This window comes from Neomonachus schauinslandi, chromosome 1 (assembly GCF_002201575.2).
Source record: "Neomonachus schauinslandi chromosome 1, ASM220157v2, whole genome shotgun sequence".
Lineage (NCBI taxonomy): Eukaryota > Metazoa > Chordata > Mammalia > Carnivora > Phocidae > Neomonachus > Neomonachus schauinslandi.
Genome location: NC_058403.1, coordinates 200,802,072 through 200,822,349, shown reverse-complemented (window position 1 = coordinate 200,822,349; position 20,278 = coordinate 200,802,072). Strand labels below are relative to the sequence as shown.

Here is a 20,278-nt window from a genome sequence, read left to right as displayed (position 1 = left end):
GTTCCGTGTCAATTGGCCTTCCTTCCCCAGTCCTTTCTGAGTACCCAGACTGGAGAGAAGCCGTGAGTGAGAGACTGGGGAAGGAGGCACACAGGTAGGCGGGTGAGGAAGGGGCGGAGAACCTCTGAAGCTCCAGAAGGGACACCTAGGCAGGGAGGGGCAAGGGCGCCCTCCTTTCCCGAACTCCCTTTTCCGGGGACAGACGAATTGGGGAAATGGTTCCAAACATTGCCCACTTCGGGCTGCTTTAAACGGCCTTTCTGTACCCTCCTGCTGCCATCAGATTCTTACACATGCTCATTAGCCTCCAGGACCGCAAAGGGGGCATTGTTGTGGACGGGTGCAACGGCAGTGTCGCCCCTTTAAATCCCTGACGCCCCGACTGCTCCCCGCCCACCGTCTTCCGACTGGAGAAAGCCCCACCCATCCGGCCTCAACGGGAGCCTAACGGCACCCTTTGGAAAAACCTGTGGGCGGAGCTGGGGGGGAGTGACGGAAGACAGGCGCAATGAAATCCTCAGAGCCCTCTGAGGCTCCACCCATCCCTCCTGACCCGGCCGGGCTCCCTCCGGAGATGCCGGGGCAAGAACGCGCAAGCGCAACAGCACTGCTTGGGCCCCAGCGGAAAGCACGCCCCTCCCTCAAGTCTTAAAGGGCCAGAAGCAGCTTCTACAGCTCTCGCCTTTAGGCACTTTTGGGGAGGCAGGGTGCGCAGGCGCAGTGGGAGAGCTCTGGGGTGGGGGTAGCGGTCGCGTATCAAGTTGCTCTCTGTCCCGGCAGAAGAAACCAGGACGGTGAGGGTCCAGGTTCTAGCTTGCTCCCTCCTGTATCAGTTGGAGGAGAAAAGTTTGTGAATTGGGCCCCCAAGTTTTGGGGGACCCGGGCTTGCGGCGTGGGGTGACAGAGGAAGCTCTTTAGAGGTGAGTGGACCTCCTGATCTGTTTGGGAGGGGCCGATGGGGATGGGACCAATCACATCTTTGTTGAGCACTCACTCATTCTGGGGACCCCCCCCAAAAAAATAACTACAGAGAACGTTTATTAAGCTCTGCCCGTGTATAAGGCCCCCAGCTTAGCTGTTTACAAGCATGATTTTAGACCTCACTTCCCTATTTTATTAATGAGCAAACTGAGGCTCAGAGAAGTTAAGTCATGTGCCCAAGTTCTCTGCCTATAAGTGGAGGGATTTGAACCCAGGTAGTTGACCCCATTTTATGTAAAGCATGTTGTATGTGTCCTGGTGAGGGGGGCGGAGGAGTGGGCCTGAAAAGCAGCTGGACTCTGGTTTTTACTTCCCAGCTGAGCTAGAGTTTAGCCACCCTCACTGTGCAAAATTGGGTATGCCGTTGGTGCCTACTTAATAGGAGTTGTTGAGAATTATTCTCTCTCCCCTTTTGGTGCTTCCACCAGCTTCCTCCATGGAGCCCACCCAGCCTGCAGAGGACCTCAGTGTGACCCAGCAGCTCCCCATCCCAGAATTTGGGGACCCTGAAGACCCTGGGGATGAGGCCCCCGATGGCTCAGATACTGTGGTGCTCAGTCTTTTCCCCTGCACCCTGGAGCCTGGGAATCCTGAACCGGATGCTGGTGCCTCCTCACCTCAGGGTAGGTAGGATATTTCCCCTGGACGACTCCCCGTCTGGGATGCAAGAACAGTGGAATGTCAGGCCCAAGATAGGATCTCTGTCTTTATGTTCCACTACCTGGAATGTGTCTTCTCTCTCTCAGCCAATGACAGATTGCTTTTATACATACACACACACACACACACACACGTATGAATAGAGGATGGCTAAATCCACATGACATAAAAGTTACTATTTTAAGCAGACTTGCACACAGTTCAATGGCAGTAAGTACATTCACGATGCGTGTAACCCACACCTCTATCTATTATTCCAGACCGTTTCCATCACCCCAAAAGGAAACCCCATCCCCATTAGTAGTCACTCTCCATCCCTCCTCCCCTGCCTCCGTCAACAGTAATCTACTTTCTGTCTCTATGGATTTGCCTGTCCTAGACGTTTCATATAAATGAATCATACAACATGTCTTTTGCGTCTGGCTTCTTTTGCTCAGCATGATGGTTTTTGGTTTTGTTTTAAGTTTTATTTATTTAATCTCTACATCCCACCTGGGGCTTGAACCCACAAGCCCGAGATCAAGAGTCACATGCTCCTCTGACCGAGCCAGCCAGGCACCCCTCAGCGTGGTGTTTTTGAAGTTCATTCGCATTACAGCATGTGTCAGTGCTTCTTTACTTTTTATGACCTGATAATAGTCCATCCCAGACGACATTTTGCTTATCCATTCATCCACTGATGGACACTAGGGTTGTTCCTCTTTTGGCAATCGTGACTAGTATTGCTGTACACATGGGTACAGATACAAGTTGTTGTCTGAGCAGTTGATTTCAGCTCTTTGGGGTAGATACCTAGGAGTGGAATTGCTGGGTCAGATGGTGATTCTGTTGACCCTATTAAGGACCCAAGGATTTCTTTTGACTAGAATCCTTGAACATGTCGAATTCAGTACCTCCTGGGGCCTTGGTCCCTGCTGTTCCCTCTCTGTGGAAAGTTCTCACACCTCTTCCCAGGGCTGGTTTTCTTCAACTGACCAAGCTCTCAGTTGGTGTCCTCTCCTCAGAGTGGCCCTCCCTGACCACCTTGTCTAAAATGGACTCACCCCCTGCCCTCCCCTCTTTCCACTCTCTTCTACTACCTGCTTTTTATAGCTCCTGAACACTTATTTCTCTATTTCTGTCTGACCGCCCCCCCTTTGAGGGCAGGGACTATGTCTCGTTTGCCCAGAATGTCACCAGGTGTAGAGAAGAAAGGCTCACCAGGAGGGCAGAGTGAGTGAATGGGGGAGGGAGGCACTGTCTTTGGTAGCTTCAGGCCCCCAAGACTTGTCTGAAGCCCCAGAAACATACTGAGAGGAAACTGAGGCCGTTCCTTTCTCTTCCAGGAGGCAGCTCCCTGAAGCACTCGACAACCCTCACCAACCGGCAGCGGGGGAATGAGGTTTCGGCCCTGCCAGCCACCCTGGACTGTAAGTGGCCTCTGGTTACCCACCCCCACCCTCCCCCGGCCTCCCTAAGTAGCAGGGCAGGGGCAGTAGGAGTGGCAGGGGCTGAGAGGAACAACTTTGGATGGGGTAAATTGAGGCACGGAGCGGGGACGGGACAGGTGAGGACTCTGGCTCTCTCTGGCCCCTAGCCCTGTCCATCCACCAGCTTGCGGCCCAAGGGGAGCTGAGCCAGCTGAAGGAACATCTGAGGAAAGGTGTGTGTCCACACGAGTACGCTGGTGTATCCATACCTGTCTGACCCCACGTGTTGGGGTATGCATGTGGGTCCTGAAATGACCTGAGGCTCCACTTATGCTCACCTATCTACACGTTTGAGCATGTCCACACATGTAACCCCCCCGCCCACGTCTGACCCCAGCCGCCCGCCCTGTCCCTGCTCCCGCAGCACTGGGGAGAGGGGGCAGGGGTGCATCCCAGTGGTACCACCCCCCTCCTGCCAGGCGACAACCTCATCAACAAGCCGGACGAGCATGGCTTCACCCCCCTCATCTGGGCCTCTGCCTTCGGAGAAATCGAGACCGTCCGCTTCTTGCTTGAGTGGGTGCGTCCCAGCCCAGCTCAGGGCTTCCCAGGGACTTGAGGGCGGGCTGGGGTCTGAGTCAGCTGGTGCCATGTCTGTAAGATGGGGCCGCGATGGGTACCCCAGGATTCCAAGGGATGCCCTCACCCGTCCCATCGCCACTCCCTCTGCTCCCCGCTCCCCCCACCCCACTGCAGGGTGCTGACCCCCACATCCTGGCCAAGGAGCGGGAAAGTGCCCTGTCACTGGCCAGCATGGGCGGCTACACAGACATTGTGGGGCTGCTGCTCGAGCGTGACGTGGACATCAACATCTACGACTGGGTGAGGCACCAGCCACTGGCCCTGCGCACCTGGCAGGGTACCAGGCCTGTTATAGGTGCTGAGAACACAAGACAGACCCATCCCTCGCAGAGCTCCTAGTTTAGGGGGGAGGAAGAGGAAGACGATACATAAGCAGTCAGCTGAAATGTGAATACCGCTGTGATAGCAGACACATAGGCAACTGCAAGGGCCTGGAGGTGGCTTACATAGCCAAGGGAAGTCAAGGAGGGCTTCCTGAAAGAAGGGGTATCTAAGCTGAGACCCAAAGGAGGAATTAGACCAGGTGATGAGTAGGAGGAGGAACCACATTAAATTAGAGGGTTGGGGGTGTTCTGAGAATCTGGAAAAGACAGAATGTTGGTTGCCTTTGTCCCTGCCCTTAACAGAATGGAGGGACACCACTGCTGTATGCTGTGCGTGGGAACCATGTGAAGTGCGTAGAAGCCTTGTTGGGTAAGTGGGAGTAGCAGCTGGAATCCTGAGGGCCAGGGAGGGGTCCAAGCTCTGCTTGAACAGCTCTTGGGATGCGTGGTCACTATCTGCTTTTCCCAGAGGACTGATCTGGGGACAGGAGATGGTGGGATAGTACAAGGGTCTAGCTAACCGGGTTGAACACCCACACCCTCCATGCCTCAGGGACCCTGCAGATGGCGATTCTATTGGCCACATTCTTTGGAGAGCTCAGGTTCTCATCCAAGCCCACATGGGCAACCAGCAGGCCTGTGGCTGTACTGTGAGGGATCACTGGACCTCCCAAATCGCCATGCCCCATTCTGGGCTCCCAGTCCCCCACCCCCACCTCCACCCCCTTGTACACCTGCTTTGCTTTGCAGCCCGAGGAGCTGATCTCACCACGGAGGCTGACTCTGGCTATACCCCAATGGATCTTGCCGTGGCCCTGGGATATCGGAAAGGTCAGCCTGAGACATGGGGCAGTGACAGTGTGCTGTAGGTAGGGTGACCGCAGGTACACAGGACATGCCTCTCGGATGTGTCAGATGCTAGCAGTGAGAGCGTTCATGTTAGCAAACATCTAGCGCCACCGTGTACCTGGCCTGGGCACATGCAGGAGGCTGATGTGGGTCAGCGACTGGATTCACGATGGGATACACACAGGCGCTGGGAGGCCCAAAGGAAGCTCTGGCCCAGCCCCATGATAGGTGGGAATCAGGGAGGGCTTCCTGGAGGCCCAAGGGGAGGGAGGGAGGATGGTGTCCAGGCTGGAGGAACAGTATACACACAGGCCTGGCAGGATGAGGATGCCAAGGAGGGGCCGAGCCACAGTGCACAGGCTCATTGAGGCTAGCCCTCTCTGTGGCAGGAGGTGGGTGTGAGTGGGGACCATAGGCAGACCCCAGTTTGATTCTCCACTTCCCCCTTCAGCTTCCCCATCTACGAAATGGAGAAATCCTAATAGAACCAAACCCTTGGGGTCATGGAGGGATTCCTTTGAGTTTTATCCCACTTGGGACAGAAATCATTCCTCACGGCCCCTCTCATCCTTTAATAAAAGTCACAAGTCACCAGTTTTGTTTGATAAAGATTGTTTTTATGACTCTAAAAAGCCTCCAAAAGTGCTTTTTTACAAACCATGGGGAAGTTGAGTTTCCTGGCTTGGGTGCCTCAGTCTTCCCAGCTGTACTCTGGGGAGAGTCTGGATTTCCCCATGTATGAAGTACGTCCTCCATCCATGTCCCAGGGCCTGGAGATCCTTTTTTGTGCCCCGAGAGGCAGGGTGCAGTTCTCATGGTGGGATACCCCAGCTCATCCCCCAGGAAAGTGTACAATTTGGCCGGTGCCCCTGCAGCCTCCATTGGATTCATGGCCCACCTTTCCCCTGTCCTGTTTCCAGTGCAACAGGTGATCGAGAACCACATCCTCAAACTCTTCCAGAGCAACCTGGTGCCCGCAGATCCTGAGTGAAGACTGCCTACTGGGGACTCAGATACTCAGGGAACAAAACAATTGACCTAGAACTAGCTTCAGAGGCAGCTCCTGGACAGACAGTGGGAGGGGATCCTTCCCAGGAGGAACCAATAAACCTTCTGTGTGCATAACTTGAATGACTTCACTGTGCTTCCCCAAGGGTCTCCTGGAGGAGTCAGCTACCCAGTGGCCTCACAACTTCTCCCCCAGCACCCGCAGGTGGTAGATGACTACTCGGCCAAAAAAGTCAGTGGCATCCTCAAGTGTCATCTTCAGCTGGTCCACCTCAGCAGCGGGCACAGGGAAGGTGTGAGCACAGGCAGTCAAGGGAAATAGGTAGCTCATCACTTCCCATCCGCCAGCCCCAGCTCAGACACCACCAGTATGCTGCGTGAGCCAGCACACTGAGCCCCTCTGAAGCTCTCACACAGAACAGGTTACCATCAGCTCATTTTACAGATGAAGCAATGGAGGCCCAGAGCCACTTGCTCAAGGTCACACACCAGGATCCACAGACTTCAGAGGCACAGACCACCCCCCACCCCTCCACCCCAGAGGCCCAGGCAGGATATCTGAAGGGAGTTGTTGTCTTCAGGGTAGAAGTCCACAATCTTGCAAAGAGCCTCACTCCCCTGGGAACCTGCAGCAGGGAAAGGGGCAGGCTGTGAGGCTAGGGTTCTCCTCCCAAACCCCCACCTTCCAGAGCCTTCCAGTACCTTCCAGGTGGCCCCGGCGACTGGAGAAGCCCCCCTGGAACTGGATCTGCAGCTGGGAGACACGGATGCGCTGGGGAAACTCTAGTATCACCCACTGGGAGGGGCCCTGGAAGCAGACAGGGAAACTGAGGCTCACAATCACTTGCTCAGAGCCCTGCTATACCTGTCTCATTCACACAGACGATGGTGGTGGGAGAGGGGGCTGTTGGCACACGTTCCCTCCGTGGCCAACTTGACTCCCCAGCTGGAGTTCTCCTTAGCTCTCAAGGCACCCTGGACCCCTGAATCTGATTCACGGGAGTGGGTGGAGGATCCAGGGAGAGGTGCCTCACCTGGTCCGAGTTCCAGCACGTCTCCTCATTCTGGTCGAACAGATGCTTCTTTCCAAACTGCCGGGTGTTGCGATTCAGCACTGAACTCACCCTGGAGGCACCAGAATCCGGGAGAAACGAGGGGCTGAACCCAGCGCCGAGGCCCCGCCCACCAGAGGGCCCGCCCCCTCCTCACCTCCAGCTTCCCCCGGCATCCCCAGCTATGTCAACCCGGGGCTCAAGGGCCACGCCCGCCGCTGCCCGGCGGCCAGGTTCTCACCTGCTCACTGTCTCTGGACAAACCAAAGAGTGGGTCATTTCGGCTCCACAAAGCCTCACAAGGCTCAGAGCTGACTTCAGCCGGTGTTCGAATCCCGGCGCCAACGCAGCCGCAGCGGCGCGAACTTGACCACGCCTGAGTCTGCAAGGGTTTCAGAGAAACTGCCAGTGACCCGAGGCCAGACTTTAACAGCAGGCCCAAGGAAGGGAAACAGGTTTCCCGTGGGTTTGCTCAGGCTCCGAACCTCAGTCTCTACGAACAGCTCGGAGAACCAAAGCGAGACCCGGAACTACGAGGACACCGCGCAGGCGCAGTGTCACTCGGACCCGCCCAGCCTGCGCTCTCGGGGCAGGATGTAATTTGAGCCCCGCCCCTCCGTGCCCGCCTCTTAAAGGGCCTTCATCCAATGATTAAGTTTCCGTTGGAGCTGGAGGTCGAAGGCAGGCACCAGAAACATTGTGTGCGGAGTGTATGTGGGGCGCAGTCTCTGGTGCCTGTGGGTATAGAGCACTGGTTTTGGAGTCTGAGAGACTTCCTAGAATGATGTCTCCCTACCTGGGGAAGTCTGCCAAATCCATTCTGTAACTGCGGATGCTGTCTCGCACTTCACTGCCTCCCAGGGACCAAAGGAAGAGCTGAGGAAGACGCCACGATATTGCCTGTACAGCAAGTCTTCATCAGCCTCCCGTGTCCCAGCTGGAACACAGGAGGCTTAGCCTCCAAATCTTTCTTCCTAGTAAATGCTGCCTGGGACAGGCTTCATGGAGGGGGGCAGGTGAAGTGGGATTTGAAGGATGAACAGGGGTTTGCCAAACCAGATTGCACAAAGGCTAAAGATTTGGTTCACTGATTCACTAAACGACTTGCTCCCTACTGCTCAGCCCAGTGCTGGGTGGTGCTGGGGACTGTGAGGGGCCTCGGTTCCAGCCCCCCACCTGAGGAGCCCCCGGTTTGGGTAAGACACAGCTAGACACACACACTCGCAGACCCATGTAGCCAGGGCTGAGCCAGAAGGAGAATAGGGCTGGGAGACCAGGGGCTCTACCTGGAGGGAGGGCGTAGTGGGAGAGGGGATGTTGTGTCTGTACTTTAATGGGTAGGCAGGAATTTATCAGGGTAAGAAAAATGGGGGTAGATTTGTCCAGGCCGGGAGAACAGCATAAGTAAAGGCCTGGTTGGGTGAAAGACCATGATTTTGAATAAAATATATGGAGCAAGATCCTGCTGAGCCTGAAGATGTTTGAGAAAGGGCAGGACACTCTCCCATCTGCATGAATGGAGGGTTCTGAGACTGATCAGCCACTGGCAGGAGGCTGCAGTTTCCTGGCTTTAGCTGAATGGTCTAGAATCCAGCCCCTTTCTTCAAGGGCTAGGGGAATGGTTCTCTTGGCATCCTACTAGCATCGTCCCAAGCCCACTCCAGGACGGCGGCGTAGGGGGGGGCTGGCTGGGAAACTGGGACACTAGCGGAAGGGCCACCCCACCAGCCCCTGCCTGCCAGGACTTCCTGCATTCAGTCATGGCCTGGTGCCATCTAGACCTGGCTCTGTTGGTCTCAGGGCTGGGGCCAGGACTGCGGGTGACAGAAAAGACCTCTCTATTCCCAGAGGAAAGTGGGAAGAGCATGGACCCTGGAGGGCCCAGATTTGGTTCAAATCCTGGATAGGTCACTCACTCACTGACCATGTGATCTTGGACAAGCATGTTGACCACTCTGAGCCTCAGTTTCCTCATCTGTGAAATGGAGGGAATTCTATTTATAGGACTGCTGGAGAACTCAGGGGACTCTGTGGGCTGACACATAACAACAGTGTCCGGCCTTTGTTAAGAGCCCGTCCTGTGTTTGACTTGAAGCCACATTCTGTCTCCATCCACTGGTTCATCAAACCTGTGGTACTGGTCCATGTCACCTCCATTTTACAGCTGAGGATAGAGCCAATGTCCCCCAGGAAAGATGCATGGCCCTAGGGCCCCCCATGCCACTCTTGGTCTTGGCATGGAGCCACCTTGCCCACTGGGATGAGGCCAGCTCAGTACCCTCTTCCCGCCTCCTCACCCCACTGGCGCCAGGGCATGAAAGAACCTCCTGTTTCTCCAGGGAATTAGCAGCTCTAAGCTCCCAGCAGGGCAGCCAAAAGTGGTCCATTCATTTGCCTGAGTGAGGAGAGACTAGGCACTCCCTCCCTCTTCACCCAGGGGATGGGGCAGAGGAAGCTCTGGAAGAGCCAGGAGCTGCCACTCCAGTTCACTGAGGGAAACTGAGGCACATAAAAGCAAAGTCATTTTGCTAAGGTTATCCAGGGGTGACCAGGATTCAAACCTATCTGGCTCTGGAGGTCTCTCCACTGGGCTGAGTTTTGCATTTGTCAAAAGAAGAAACAGAGTCTCAGAGAGAGTCAGGTCTTTGCTGAAGTCACACAGCAAGTATGGGTCAGCAAAGTCTCTCTCTGGGGATGCAGCCCCACCCATGGCAAAAAAACAGGTCCAACTTCCCATGTGTTTGTCATGGCGGAGCAGGGTACGGAAAGGCCTTCAGAAAGCTTCAAGCCTTGGTTTCCCCCTGGGGGATAAGTGTAATGATTGCTTCAGCTTGGAGAGTACGTAGGAGTGGATCTGATGGTTCCCAGGCCAGCAGCCCCCAGCGGGGCAGGTCCAAGTGTGATTTATCTGCCAGGGTCTGCCTGGGTCCAACAGGGCCCGCCTCAGAATAGACAGATGCACGCTAGCTTCCAGATGGACTTGTCCGTCCTGGCAGGGTGCGAGCCTGGGAGCCTGGGAGCCTGGGGAAGTGGGGGTGACAGTAGGAGTGGGAGGGTGTGGCCCTGCATGAAGGGACTGGAGTGAGCTCACCGGGGAACCCCCCGGAGCCACAGCTGCATGTGTTGAATGGTGAGCACAAGTGGCAGAGCTCTGAGATGGATCTCGGGAGGACTAAACGTCTCCATGTGGGTGCCAGGAGTGCCCAGTGATCTTAGTTGGGTGCTGGCTGTCTGGAGGTGCACCCATGCCTATAAACAGGGTTGGAGGTGAACAATGTGGGGCAAATGTACCTGTTGGTGGCTGCCGGGACAGCTAAGGTGCAGTGCGTGTATTTGAGTGTAAACGGACTAGAGGTGCGGCTGTGAGTTTGGTTGTGCAACCCACATGGCTTGGGTGTGACCAAATGAGGTTGTACGTGGTCTGTGCGACGTATATGTGGTCTTGCCTCATGTGGTTGCATATAAGCCCCCTGTGCTGTCTGGGATGTGATGTGGGTTAGGGGTTCGTTGGTGACATTGTGTGACACGTGTGAATGTGGCTGCTTGTGTCATGTCCGTGTGTCACCTTGGGCATGTTAAGAGGCACTTTGGAGGGCTACGGTCCACCCCTGAGACCCAGCTCTCCTGGAAGGTCCAAGCTCCCAGCTCCTGCTCTGGCCCACCAGCCCCCTCCCCTGCTTCCTCCCTCAACTCACTCCAGCCCCTGGCCTGGGCCCCAGTGTGGGGGGTACAGAGAAGGCACTCAGGGCTGGCAGGGTGGCTCACCCAATCCCAGTGCAGGCCTATAAATAGCTCTTTGAGCCCAGCAGATTCCCAGGCAAGGTTGCCTCATTCAAGCCCCCAGCAACAGCCGCCCCCCCCCCACCTCCCCTGGGCCCCAGGCCAGCCCCTCTAAGCTCCGTCTTGGCACTGGCCAGTGGGACCTGGGGGTGGAGAGGAAGGGGTGTAGAGAGGTGGGGGCAGTCAGGGGCGAGGGTCAGCTTGGCTCTGAGGCCATGAACCTAGGCTCCCACTTGGTCCATACTCATACTGTACAACCTCAGGCAGGTGGTCCCATGCCTCTGAGCCTCAGTTTCTCCCAGCTGGAAGATGGGCAAAACATAAGAGCAGCCCCCATCTTATGTGTTTACTTCCCATTTCATTCTCTCAGCAACCCTGTAAGACAGGGACTCTTAATTATCCTCCTTTTAGATAGGGTAACCGAGGCACAGAAAGACAAAATGGCTGGCCCAGAGTCATTCTATTAGGAGTGGAAAAGAGGGGTTTTGAATCCTGAACTTGTGGAGGCAAAGCTGCTTGGATCCCTTGCATGTCACACAATCACACCCAGACCCCCGACCCCCCCACCCTAATGCTGCCATAATCACCCTTCACACCAGCCTGTCAACTATAGACACTCATATCAGCGTGACCCCTGACCTCCATCTCTCCTCTGTGATGAGGACTGAACAGTAAGCATAGCTCCCCAGTGTGTCACTTTGGCCCCTGAGGCCACCACTCACCCACTCCTGGACCAGCCGACTGGGTCCACATGCATTAGACAAGGACCTGTACCAATGCCTAGGGGCAACATTTCTCCCCTGGGGTCCTTCCTCAACCTTCACTCATCTCCACCCCCTCTTTGCTGTTTGGTAGTTTTGCCGAAACCATCTTGTCACCTATTTGTCTGTTCCCCCATCAGCCTGAGACACCCCCCCACACACACACACACACACTCACACTCACACATGTGGGACATGGTGTGAATTGCAGACTCTCTGTCCAGTACATCCCATTCTAAGCACTGAGAGACTAAGACCCTGGGAAGGAAAGGTGGGGGAAGGGCTGACCTCTTTAAACTTTTGATCCCCCTCATTTCCGTTTTTCATTGTGGCAAAATACACCAGAACACAAAATTTACCATTTTCAAGTGTACAATTTAGTAGCATTAATTATATTCGCATGATGGTGCAACGATCACCGCTATCTAGTTCTAGAACACTTTCATTGTCCCAAAAGGAAACCCAGTACACATTTGCAATCATTCTCCATTCCCCCTCCCCCAGCCCCTGGGAATCACTAATCTACTTTCTGTCTCTGGATGTGTCTGTTCTAAACATGTCATATAAATTGAACCATACTGTGGTCTTTTGCGTCTGGCTTCTTTCACTCAGCATGCTTTCAAGGTTCATCTGTGATGTAGCATGTAGCAGGGCTTCCTTCCTTTTTATGGCTGAATAATATTCCTTTGTATGGATCTAGACTTCTTAAGGTTGAAGTCTCCCTGCAAAGACCCTGCCCAAAGCAAAAATATTCCTGGGACAACAGTACCTACTCCACAGCTGGTGCTCTATAAATGCCCACTAGATAAAGGAATGAATGAAAGAATGATACATTCAGGCTGCAGCTGGTGGAAACAGCTGTGGGCTGTGACAAGCCTGGGCTCCAACGCTGCGAGTCTCTTACCAGCTATGTGACCCAGGAATCTTTCTATCCTCTCTGAGCCTCAGCCTATACGTGGGATAAAACAGCAATTGTAGCCAAAACTCCTTCAAGTGCGAGCCTGGAAAGTCAGGCAGGCCAGGGTTGGAATCCAAGCTCTGCCCTTCCTCTCTGCGCTACCTTGGAAGCTACTTCGTCTCCCTGAGGCTCAGTTTCCACATCTGTAAGATGGGACAGACCCCACCATGGGGCGTCTGGGAACATTTAATGTGACTCCTGGGGCAAATGGGCGAATGGGCGAGAGATCAGACACTGTCTTCCCCGGGTGGGGTGAGAGGTGAAAGAAGTGGGGAGGAGGTTTTAGGTAGGGGGAGCCCCCTCTCTCGCGCAGCCGGAGGCCTCCGGCAGGCAGGGGCGCATGCGCAGAGCAGCCCCGCGGCCCCTTTATAAGCGCTGAAGCGGCTCTGGGGCGAACGGAGCGCAGGGCGCAGGGGCTGGACCCGGCGCGAGCAAGCGGAGCCGGAGCGTCCTTTGTGCCGCGCGACCGCCCCGGGATGCGTCCGAGCTAGGAGTCAGGTGGGGGGGTCCGTCGTGGGGAGGGGGCCGCGTTGAGGGAGAGGTCCTCGCGATTAGAGACAGAGCACGAAATTGGGGAGGGGGCCTGGGATCAGAGAGAAGCCCCCAGGAGGGGGGGGGGGGGGGGGGGGGGGGGGGGGAGACCCAGATGGGGGAGAGAACGCAAACTGGGAGGGCGCTTGAGAATGTCAGGGGGACTCGGATTTGGGGGTCAGTTCCCGGGTTGTCCTGGGAATGCGGAGACAATCCCAAGGTGGGGAGGGGGCCGGGCTGGGGGTGGGTCTCAGAATTGGGGAGGGGGCACTGGGAACCAAGGCTAAGGGAGGGCACCCCGACTTTAGAAAGAAGAAGAGGATACCCAGATGCTATATGGGGGGCTCCAGAACTGGGCATCCCAGGGTCTGAGCTGAGACACCCCAGGATTTTAAGTGGGGATTCCCAATTTGCAGATGAATGGAGGAATCCAGGCTGGACTGCAGCGGGGAGGGGGGCCCTCCAGATTAGCCTGAGTCCAATAGAAGGGGGTCTTCCTTGAGTGTGAACGGCCATGAAAAAGGGGCGCCCTACAGTCTCCCTCTCCTTTTGGCCCAGGTCCTGTCACCACATCCTGATTCAGGGAGGAGGCTCTGGGGGGCTCCATCCCAAGGTGGTGCCTGTTGTTCCCTTGGATCTGGAGTTGGGGTGGTGTCCGTTCTCCCAGAGAGCACACTGGGTCTTCCAGGTGAATGCTGGGTGTGAGTCCCCAAAAGCCCCCAGTTAGGATCCCCAGGACACATGAGGGGCACCCAGTCCCAAGAGGGGGGCCGCTCCCAGCACCTCCACATCTGACCGTGTCCTCACAGAGAGACACAGACACTTGCCTCACCCCTTCAGTTCGATCTGCCCACATAGACTCTTATGGAAGTACTGGCTTGGTTTGGGGCCACAGGCACTAGGAAGTACGGGGCTGGGACCCCAGGCCCGGCCTAGGCAGGAGCGACCCCCATTTCTGTGCACGGGGCTTTGTTCCTCTCAGCAGCATTAATGGGAGACAGCCAGGATGAAGAGAGGGTTGGCGCTGGGCCCCAGCGGGGGACGTGGGGGAAGGGCAGAGAGGGAGGGGTGGGCAGATTGTGGGACCTCAGAACCCAGCAGCTTCGCTGGCTCCTGGACATTCCCAAATGGAAGGTGCCCCCGCCCCAGGAGGTGGGGGCTTTGTGTGCGTGTGTCTGTGTGTCTACCCCATGCTGAGAGAGGTTGTGTGCCCATGGAGGGTCTGGGTTCCTCTGTGAGTCTAATGTGACTGAGGTTGTGTCTTTGTCAGGAAACTTATGCCGGGAGCCACATCACCAGGTGGCAAAATGATGTGTGCCCGCCAGTCACCAAGGCCACATTTATCCAGCCTCTTCTGTGCCAGGGGCTGGCATCACCATGTGTGAGTGTGTGTGAGGAACTGTGTCTGACGGTATGGCCTCATCGAGGGGTTTATGTGGAGAGCCTGAGACTGTGGGTGTGTGTCTTTGTGCAGAAGACGTGCTGCCTGCCTTGTAAGTGCCCATATTGTCTCTCTTTGTTAATGTCACTGTGAATTCGAGTGTGCGCGTGTGTCTCCCAGGCTCTGAGTCTGGGGTGTGTGGCTGCATGTACAGAAAGGGGGTCCTCTCCATGTGATTGGCAGTGTGGACCCTGAGCCTGGGGGTGTGTGGGATATGGTCTGCGTGCAGAGTCGGGGAGCTAATGGGGGAGACGTTGGGGCTCAGGTCCCCAAGCAGCAGCCTGAGATGGTTTACTGAGCCTGGCTTCCGTTCTCCTCTGAGAAGTTCCATGATCATGCCCATGCACACGAATATGCCCAGACTCCAAAGCTAGAAACACACACATGTGCTCATGGCCCCTGCGGAGGGGCACTTGGACCCACACATCCAGAGACCACAGTGGGTCTCCTATGCTCCACTCAGTGCACAGAGCTGCTGCAGACCGATGCACACATCCACACATCACAGGGCACAAGTTCACATCCTTGCCTGGACACAGCATCCCGACGCACACCTAGGAACACACAAAAACGCCTGCTGGCAAACTCACCCACATTCAGTCCCCACTAAGACAGGAGGTGAGTATGAGGGGGGGACGAACACACACACACACACACACACACACACACACTCCTTCCGGGCCGCCCCTCCTCCAAGGCCCCACAGGCCCCTGTTTGCATATGCATGAGGCTCATGCATTATTCACCGGGGGGGCGAGTCCCAGACAGCTGCATAAATGCTCACCTCTGGCTGCTCTGGGGAGGAGGTATTTTAAGAGAAGGTGTGTGGGTGTGTGAGGGTGCAAGTGGAGGGAATAGAGTGCATCTGGGAGAGTGTGTGTGCATGTGGGAGGGTGCACCTGAAACTGTCACTGTGTTGGATCACCTCTGTACATTTGCGTGTGTACATGAGGCTTTGTATACAAAAAGCTGATTTTTTTTAAAGATTTTTATTTATTTATTTGAGAGAGAGAGAATGAGAGAGAGATGTATTGAGAGGGGGGAGGGCCAGAGGGAGAAGCAGACTCCCCGCCGAGCAGGGAGCCCGATGCGGGACTCGATCCAGGGACTCCAGGATCATGACCTGAGCCGAAGGCAGTCGCCCAACCAACTGAGCCACCCAGGCGCCCACAAAAAGCTGATTTTTAATTTGACATTTCTAGCACTTCACAAGTCTTAGCTTGTTCCATCCTCACCATAACCATGAGGTACATGCTGGGTGATCCCCATTTTACAGGTGGCGAAACAGGCGTAGAGGATGAAGCGGCATGTCTAGGATCATACAATATATGGAAAGTAGAGGCAGAGCCTTTTTTCTTTTTTTTGCCTTTTTTTAAAATGTAATCTCTACACCTACCATGGGGCTTGAACTCATGACCCCAAGATCAAGAGTCACATGCTCCTCCAACTGAGCCAGCCAGGCACCCCTGGATGTAGTCTGTGCTTTTAGCCATACAGTGTGTGTGTGTGTGTGTGTGTGTGTGTGTGTGTGTGTGTTCGTGTTCATGTTCTCTGAACTTGCCCCCTCCTAAGGCCCTCTTGGGGCAGGTGCAGCGCAGAGTCCTGCCCCACCCGCTAATACCTTGCCAGGCCTTGACCAACCATCAGGGGACCCCACACTTGTTCAAGGTTCCAAGGTGGAGAAATGAGGACAGCCTGGAATGGAAACAGAAGTTGCTGAGGCTTACGGGTTGGTAGTTGGGGGCACCATCCCAGGGTCTGGCCTCTGCCCTGCTGTGCAGCCCTAGGCAAACCACTAACCCTCTCTGGGCCAGAGGCGCTGCCAGAGGAAGGCAAGGAGACCAAGTGTGCAGTGTCCCCGCATTGTCTCCCTAGAGTTCAGCACCACGGATAGGTCCCTGGCTGGCCTCCCAGTAGGGCCTCTGGGAGCTGGGAAAGGGCACTGGGGGTGGGATGAGCTGTCCTCCACAGCCCCGTTCTGGCTCTATCTACACTCCCCTTCTCAGGGCTATTCTTTTAATGGGGTAAGGGTGCAAGATCTGGGTTTATAGAGGATGCTCTAACTTGCCATCTGTCCATACCTCCTGAGCCCCAATAAGGGGAGTGGTACAGAGGGCTGGGAGACATTGGGGAGGGACTGCCGCTCCAGGGTTTCTGGTCTCTGGAAGAATGTGAAGCCTGGGAGGGCACTGCTGTGTCCCAGTGCCTGGATTGGGCCTTACTTATAGTTGGCACTCAATAATTGTCCATTTTATGCCTGAAGGCCACAACCCCTAGGGAAGGCTGGACCCACAACTTGAGTTTCTCTGTGGACCTAGGAGGCATCTTTGCTAGGCGGTATGAAGTCAGGAAGAGGGTGAGGTGGGCAGGGGTGAGGCCCCTTCCTCCAGCTGGGACTTGGCAGCTTCTCAAAAATCCCAGAAACCAAGAATAGAATCTTGGCGACAACCAAATCCTGGAATTGAAGCTGAGAATCGTGTCAGTCAGCAAACCCAGATTAAAGGCTGGGTTGGAGGCCAGCCTACTGTCAGGACTGGGGACCCCAGGCAGACTGGGACTGGTTGCTGCCTTCTAGGAGCCCCCAGTCTTATGGGCAAGGCCAACCTGAAAAATAGGATTTTTATCTTGGCTGTGTTAAGGTCAATAATAATAATAACAGCAGCTCAGGGGAGCCTGGCTGGCTCAGTTGGAAGAGCATGTGGCTCTTGATCTTGTGGTCATGAGTTCGAGTCCCATTTGGGTATACAAATCACTTTAAAAATAATTATTTTATTTTTTAAAAGATTTTATTTATTTTAGAGAGAGAGAACATGAGTGGGGGTGGGGAGGGGCAGAGGGAGAGGGAGAAGCTGATTCCCCACTGAGCAAGGAGCCTGACATGGGGCCCAATCCCAGGACCCCGAGATCATGACCCAAGCCAAAAGCAGACACTTAACCAACTGAGCCACCCAGGCACCCCAAATAAATAATTTTTTAAAATAATAATAACAGGGGTGCCTGGGTGGCTCAGACGGTTAAGCATCTGCCTTCGTCTGGGGTCATGATCCCAGGGTCCTGGGATCGAGCCCCACATCGGGCTCCCTGCTGGGTGGGGAGCCTGTTTCTCCCTCTCCCTCTGCCTGCTTCTTCCCCTGCTTGTACACACTCTCTCTCTCTCTGTCAAAAATAAATAAAATCTTAAAAAAATAATAATAATAACAACAGCTCAAACATACTCCTTCATGCCAGGCAAGTGTAGGCATTTTATTATTTATTTTATTTATTTATTTTTTGGTTTATTTATTTATTTTAAAGATTTTATTTATTTATTTGACAGAGAGAGAGAGAACGAGCGAGTGCACACAAGCAGGGGGGAGCGGCAGGCAGAGGGAGAGGGAGAAGCAGGCTCCCTGCGGAGCTTGATCGGGGCTTGATCCCAGGACCCTGGGATCATGACCTGAGCCGAAGGTAGATGCTTAACCGACTGAGCCACCCAGGTGCCCCAGTTCTAGGCATTTTGTATGTATTGACTATGCTTACACATCTATTCCTTCCAACTACCTGATGTTACCCCTATCTAACCTACAAAGAAACCAAGGCACAGAGAAGCTAATCTACTTTTTCCAGGTCACACAGCAAGGAACAGGCAGAGAGACAACTCCTGGTCTGATTCACTCCAGCACCCATGCTTCTGACTGTGACTTGACTGTTGGGATTCTGAAGTCAGCTGGTCCTGGGTTTAGATCCTGGCTCAGCCCTTGCTTGCTGACTGTGTGACCTTGAGTGACATGCTAGCCTCCCATGCTAGCCCCAGTTTCCAGATCTGTAGAGTGGGGGACTTGGCCCTCCCACACTGATTGTCTGGGAGGGTTATACTCACTCCCATTCTCCCTCTCTCTCCATCTTGTTCCAGGTCCAGGATGGGGGCTGTGTCTGTCTGGGCCTCGGGCCTCCTGATGTTCCAGGTGCTGCTGTTTGTGGCTGGGGAACAGAGTGAGTTGGCTTGTAGGGTGGGAGAGGTTGGGTTCTGGGGTAATAACAAGATGGGGAAGCTTTTTAACTCTAGAGCCTTCTCCTGGCTCTCTGGCTTGGTCTGGAGAATAAAATGAGAATAGATGAAAAAGGTCTTTGAACAGTCAAAAGTGAACAAGACACCTGAGAGGTTATTTTTAGTCATTGCCAGTGGAGGCTGGAGGTTCCTGCCTCTCACTGTTTTGCTGAGATGAGCTGGAGAGAGAGAGAGAGGAAAAAAAAAATTATAATAGTGCAGAGATTGATTAGTGATGCCTGCCATGGGTGGGGCAATAGAAATAAGGTCTGTGTGACTTTCCTTGGCATCTCCCCAGCAATGGCTAAAAGCCCAGGCTTTAGAAATGCCTCCTGATTTGCTCTGTGGTCTTAGGCAAGTACAATGATGTGTCTGAGACTCAGTTTCCTCAACTCCCCCCAAAACACGATGAGACATGGCTACCTCTGCCTATAGTTATGAAAATCAAATGAGCTGATTGCTATGTATAAAGTGCCCATTATATAGAAGGTACTCCGCAAACACAAACATTTCTAATGTCTTCCTCTTACTTAACTTTTGGGGAAACTGTGACTCAGAGAAGGATAGTGACTTTCTCATGGCCACACAGTGAGTCAGTGACAGAGAGTCAAATCCCTGGCAGCCAAGATCTGGATTTTGAGTGGAGGCAGAACTGTGACGGGATCTGACCCTATTACTCCTCTTTTGCTCACAGACTGGGGTGCACATCACAGATCCGTTGACTGCATTATGATGTTGTAGGCAACTTCCCTCTCTGGCTTCAGTCTCCCTATCTGTAAAGTGAGGGAGAGAGCAGTCTCTGCTGGTCCTTGTCTTTGAGTCAGGTCCTCTTTCCACATTCTCCACTCCAGGCACCCAGGACGTCTCTGCTGCTGCCTCTGCCACCATCGACAAGGGGCTCCACATGCAGAAGGTGGGGTCGGGGTTGGTTCGGGCCGCGTTGGCAGAGCTGGTAGCCCTGCCCTGTCTCTTCACCCTGCGGCCATGGCCAGGTGCAGCCCGAGAAGCCCCTCGGATCAAGTGGACCAAGGTGCGGACTGCATCGGGCCAGCGGCAGGACTTGCCCATCCTGGTGGCCAAGGACAATGTGGTTCGAGTGGCCAAGGGCTGGCAGGGACGCGTGTCACTGCCTGCCTACCCCCGGCACCGGGCCAACGCGACGCTGCTACTGGGACCACTGAGGGCCAGCGACTCTGGACTCTACCGCTGCCAGGTGGTGAGAGGCATCGAGGATGAGCAGGACCTGGTGCCCCTGGAGGTGACAGGTCAGTTGAGGGCAGGGGAGAGGACAAGGTTGGGAGGGGGAGGGGCTGAGCCAGAAGCTCAGCCACAGAATGTCACCTTAGAGATCACTCCCTGAACAATGATTCCCTTTCAATTCTTCTTCTTGTTCTTCTTTTTTAAGATTTTATTTATTTATTTGACAGAGAGAGACACAGTAAGAGAGGGAACACAAGCAGGGGGAGTGGAGAGGGAGAAGCAGGCTTCCCGCGGAGCAGGGAGCCCGATGCGGGGCTCGATCCCAGGACCCTGGGATCATGACCTGAGCCGAAGGCAGACGCTTAATGACTGAGCCACCCAGGCGCCCCCCTTTCGATTCTTCTGATAAAGTCCCAAAGAAAGTCTCCTCCAGGACTGCCCTTTCTTTTTTTAAAAGATTTTATTTTATTTATTTGAGGCAGAGAGAGAGAGGGAGAGCACAAGAGGGGGTAGGGTAAGAGGGAGAAGCAGTCCCCCCGATGCGGGACTCGATCCCGGGACTCCAGGATCATGACCTGGGCTGAAGGCAGTCGCTTAACCAACTGAGCCACCCAGGCGTCCCAGGACTACCCTTTCTTTTTTTTTTTTTTTTTTTT

The 20,278-nt window shown here is 54.6% G+C and overlaps 3 protein-coding genes across 6 annotated transcripts in view; 2 read left to right on the top strand and 1 right to left on the bottom strand.

Annotated features, from left to right (window-relative positions):
• Positions 1-7: 7 nt before the first annotated feature.
• Positions 8-6,072, top strand: RFXANK (regulatory factor X associated ankyrin containing protein). Of its 4 annotated transcripts, XM_021683082.2 has the most exons (10): positions 8-94; positions 781-920; positions 1,410-1,604; positions 2,967-3,050; positions 3,218-3,283; positions 3,530-3,630; positions 3,807-3,932; positions 4,319-4,385; positions 4,766-4,846; positions 5,785-6,035. In XM_021683082.2, the coding sequence occupies exons 3-10, from the start codon at positions 1,418-1,420 to the stop codon at positions 5,853-5,855; spliced, it is 783 nt and encodes a 260-aa protein (XP_021538757.1). In that variant the 5' UTR covers positions 8-94; positions 781-920; positions 1,410-1,417; the 3' UTR covers positions 5,856-6,035. The 4 variants fall into 4 exon arrangements, with proteins under 4 accessions (XP_021538757.1, XP_021538758.1, XP_021538756.1 ...); XM_021683083.2 differs by lacking the exon at positions 781-920 and having other exon boundaries at positions 50-94; XM_021683081.2 differs by lacking the exon at positions 8-94 and having other exon boundaries at positions 729-920; positions 5,785-6,072.
• Positions 5,466-7,462, bottom strand: LOC110574396 (nuclear receptor 2C2 associated protein). Its single transcript, XM_021683085.2, has 5 exons — positions 7,166-7,462; positions 6,907-6,997; positions 6,575-6,680; positions 6,431-6,498; positions 5,466-6,167 (listed from the first exon to the last, which is right to left on the bottom strand). Exons 1-5 carry the CDS (start codon positions 7,201-7,203, stop codon positions 6,051-6,053), a joined length of 420 nt encoding a protein of 139 aa, XP_021538760.1. The 5' UTR covers positions 7,204-7,462; the 3' UTR covers positions 5,466-6,050.
• A 5,430-nt stretch (positions 7,463-12,892) lies between these two features.
• The window catches only part of NCAN (neurocan), a 25,566-nt gene continuing 18,180 nt past the window's right edge, over positions 12,893-20,278 (top strand). Inside the window, exons 1-3 of the mRNA XM_021683080.1 lie at positions 12,893-12,921; positions 18,288-18,367; positions 19,274-19,687. Coding sequence (XP_021538755.1) covers positions 18,295-18,367; positions 19,274-19,687 — 487 coding nt within the window. The 5' untranslated portion in view covers positions 12,893-12,921; positions 18,288-18,294. The remainder of the gene's footprint in view (positions 12,922-18,287; positions 18,368-19,273; positions 19,688-20,278) is intronic.

Excerpts from the sequence above, each read along its gene's own strand:
- RFXANK (XM_021683081.2), top strand. The coding sequence starts at position 1,418 with ATGGAGCCCACCCAGCCTGCAGAGGACCTCAGTGTGACCCAGCAGCTC. Across the intron at positions 3,284-3,529 it reads GAAGGAACATCTGAGGAAAG|GCGACAACCTCATCAACAAG; the intron begins GTGTGTGTCCAC and ends CCCTCCTGCCAG. Across the intron at positions 3,631-3,806 it reads TCCGCTTCTTGCTTGAGTGG|GGTGCTGACCCCCACATCCT; the intron begins GTGCGTCCCAGC and ends ACCCCACTGCAG.
- LOC110574396 (XM_021683085.2), bottom strand. The coding sequence starts at position 7,203 with ATGACCCACTCTTTGGTTTGTCCAGAGACAGTGAGCAG. Across the intron at positions 6,499-6,574 it reads TCGCCGGGGCCACCTGGAAG|GTTCCCAGGGGAGTGAGGCT; the intron begins GTACTGGAAGGC and ends TCCCTGCTGCAG. Across the intron at positions 6,168-6,430 it reads AAGACAACAACTCCCTTCAG|ACCTTCCCTGTGCCCGCTGC; the intron begins ATATCCTGCCTG and ends GCCTGTGCTCAC.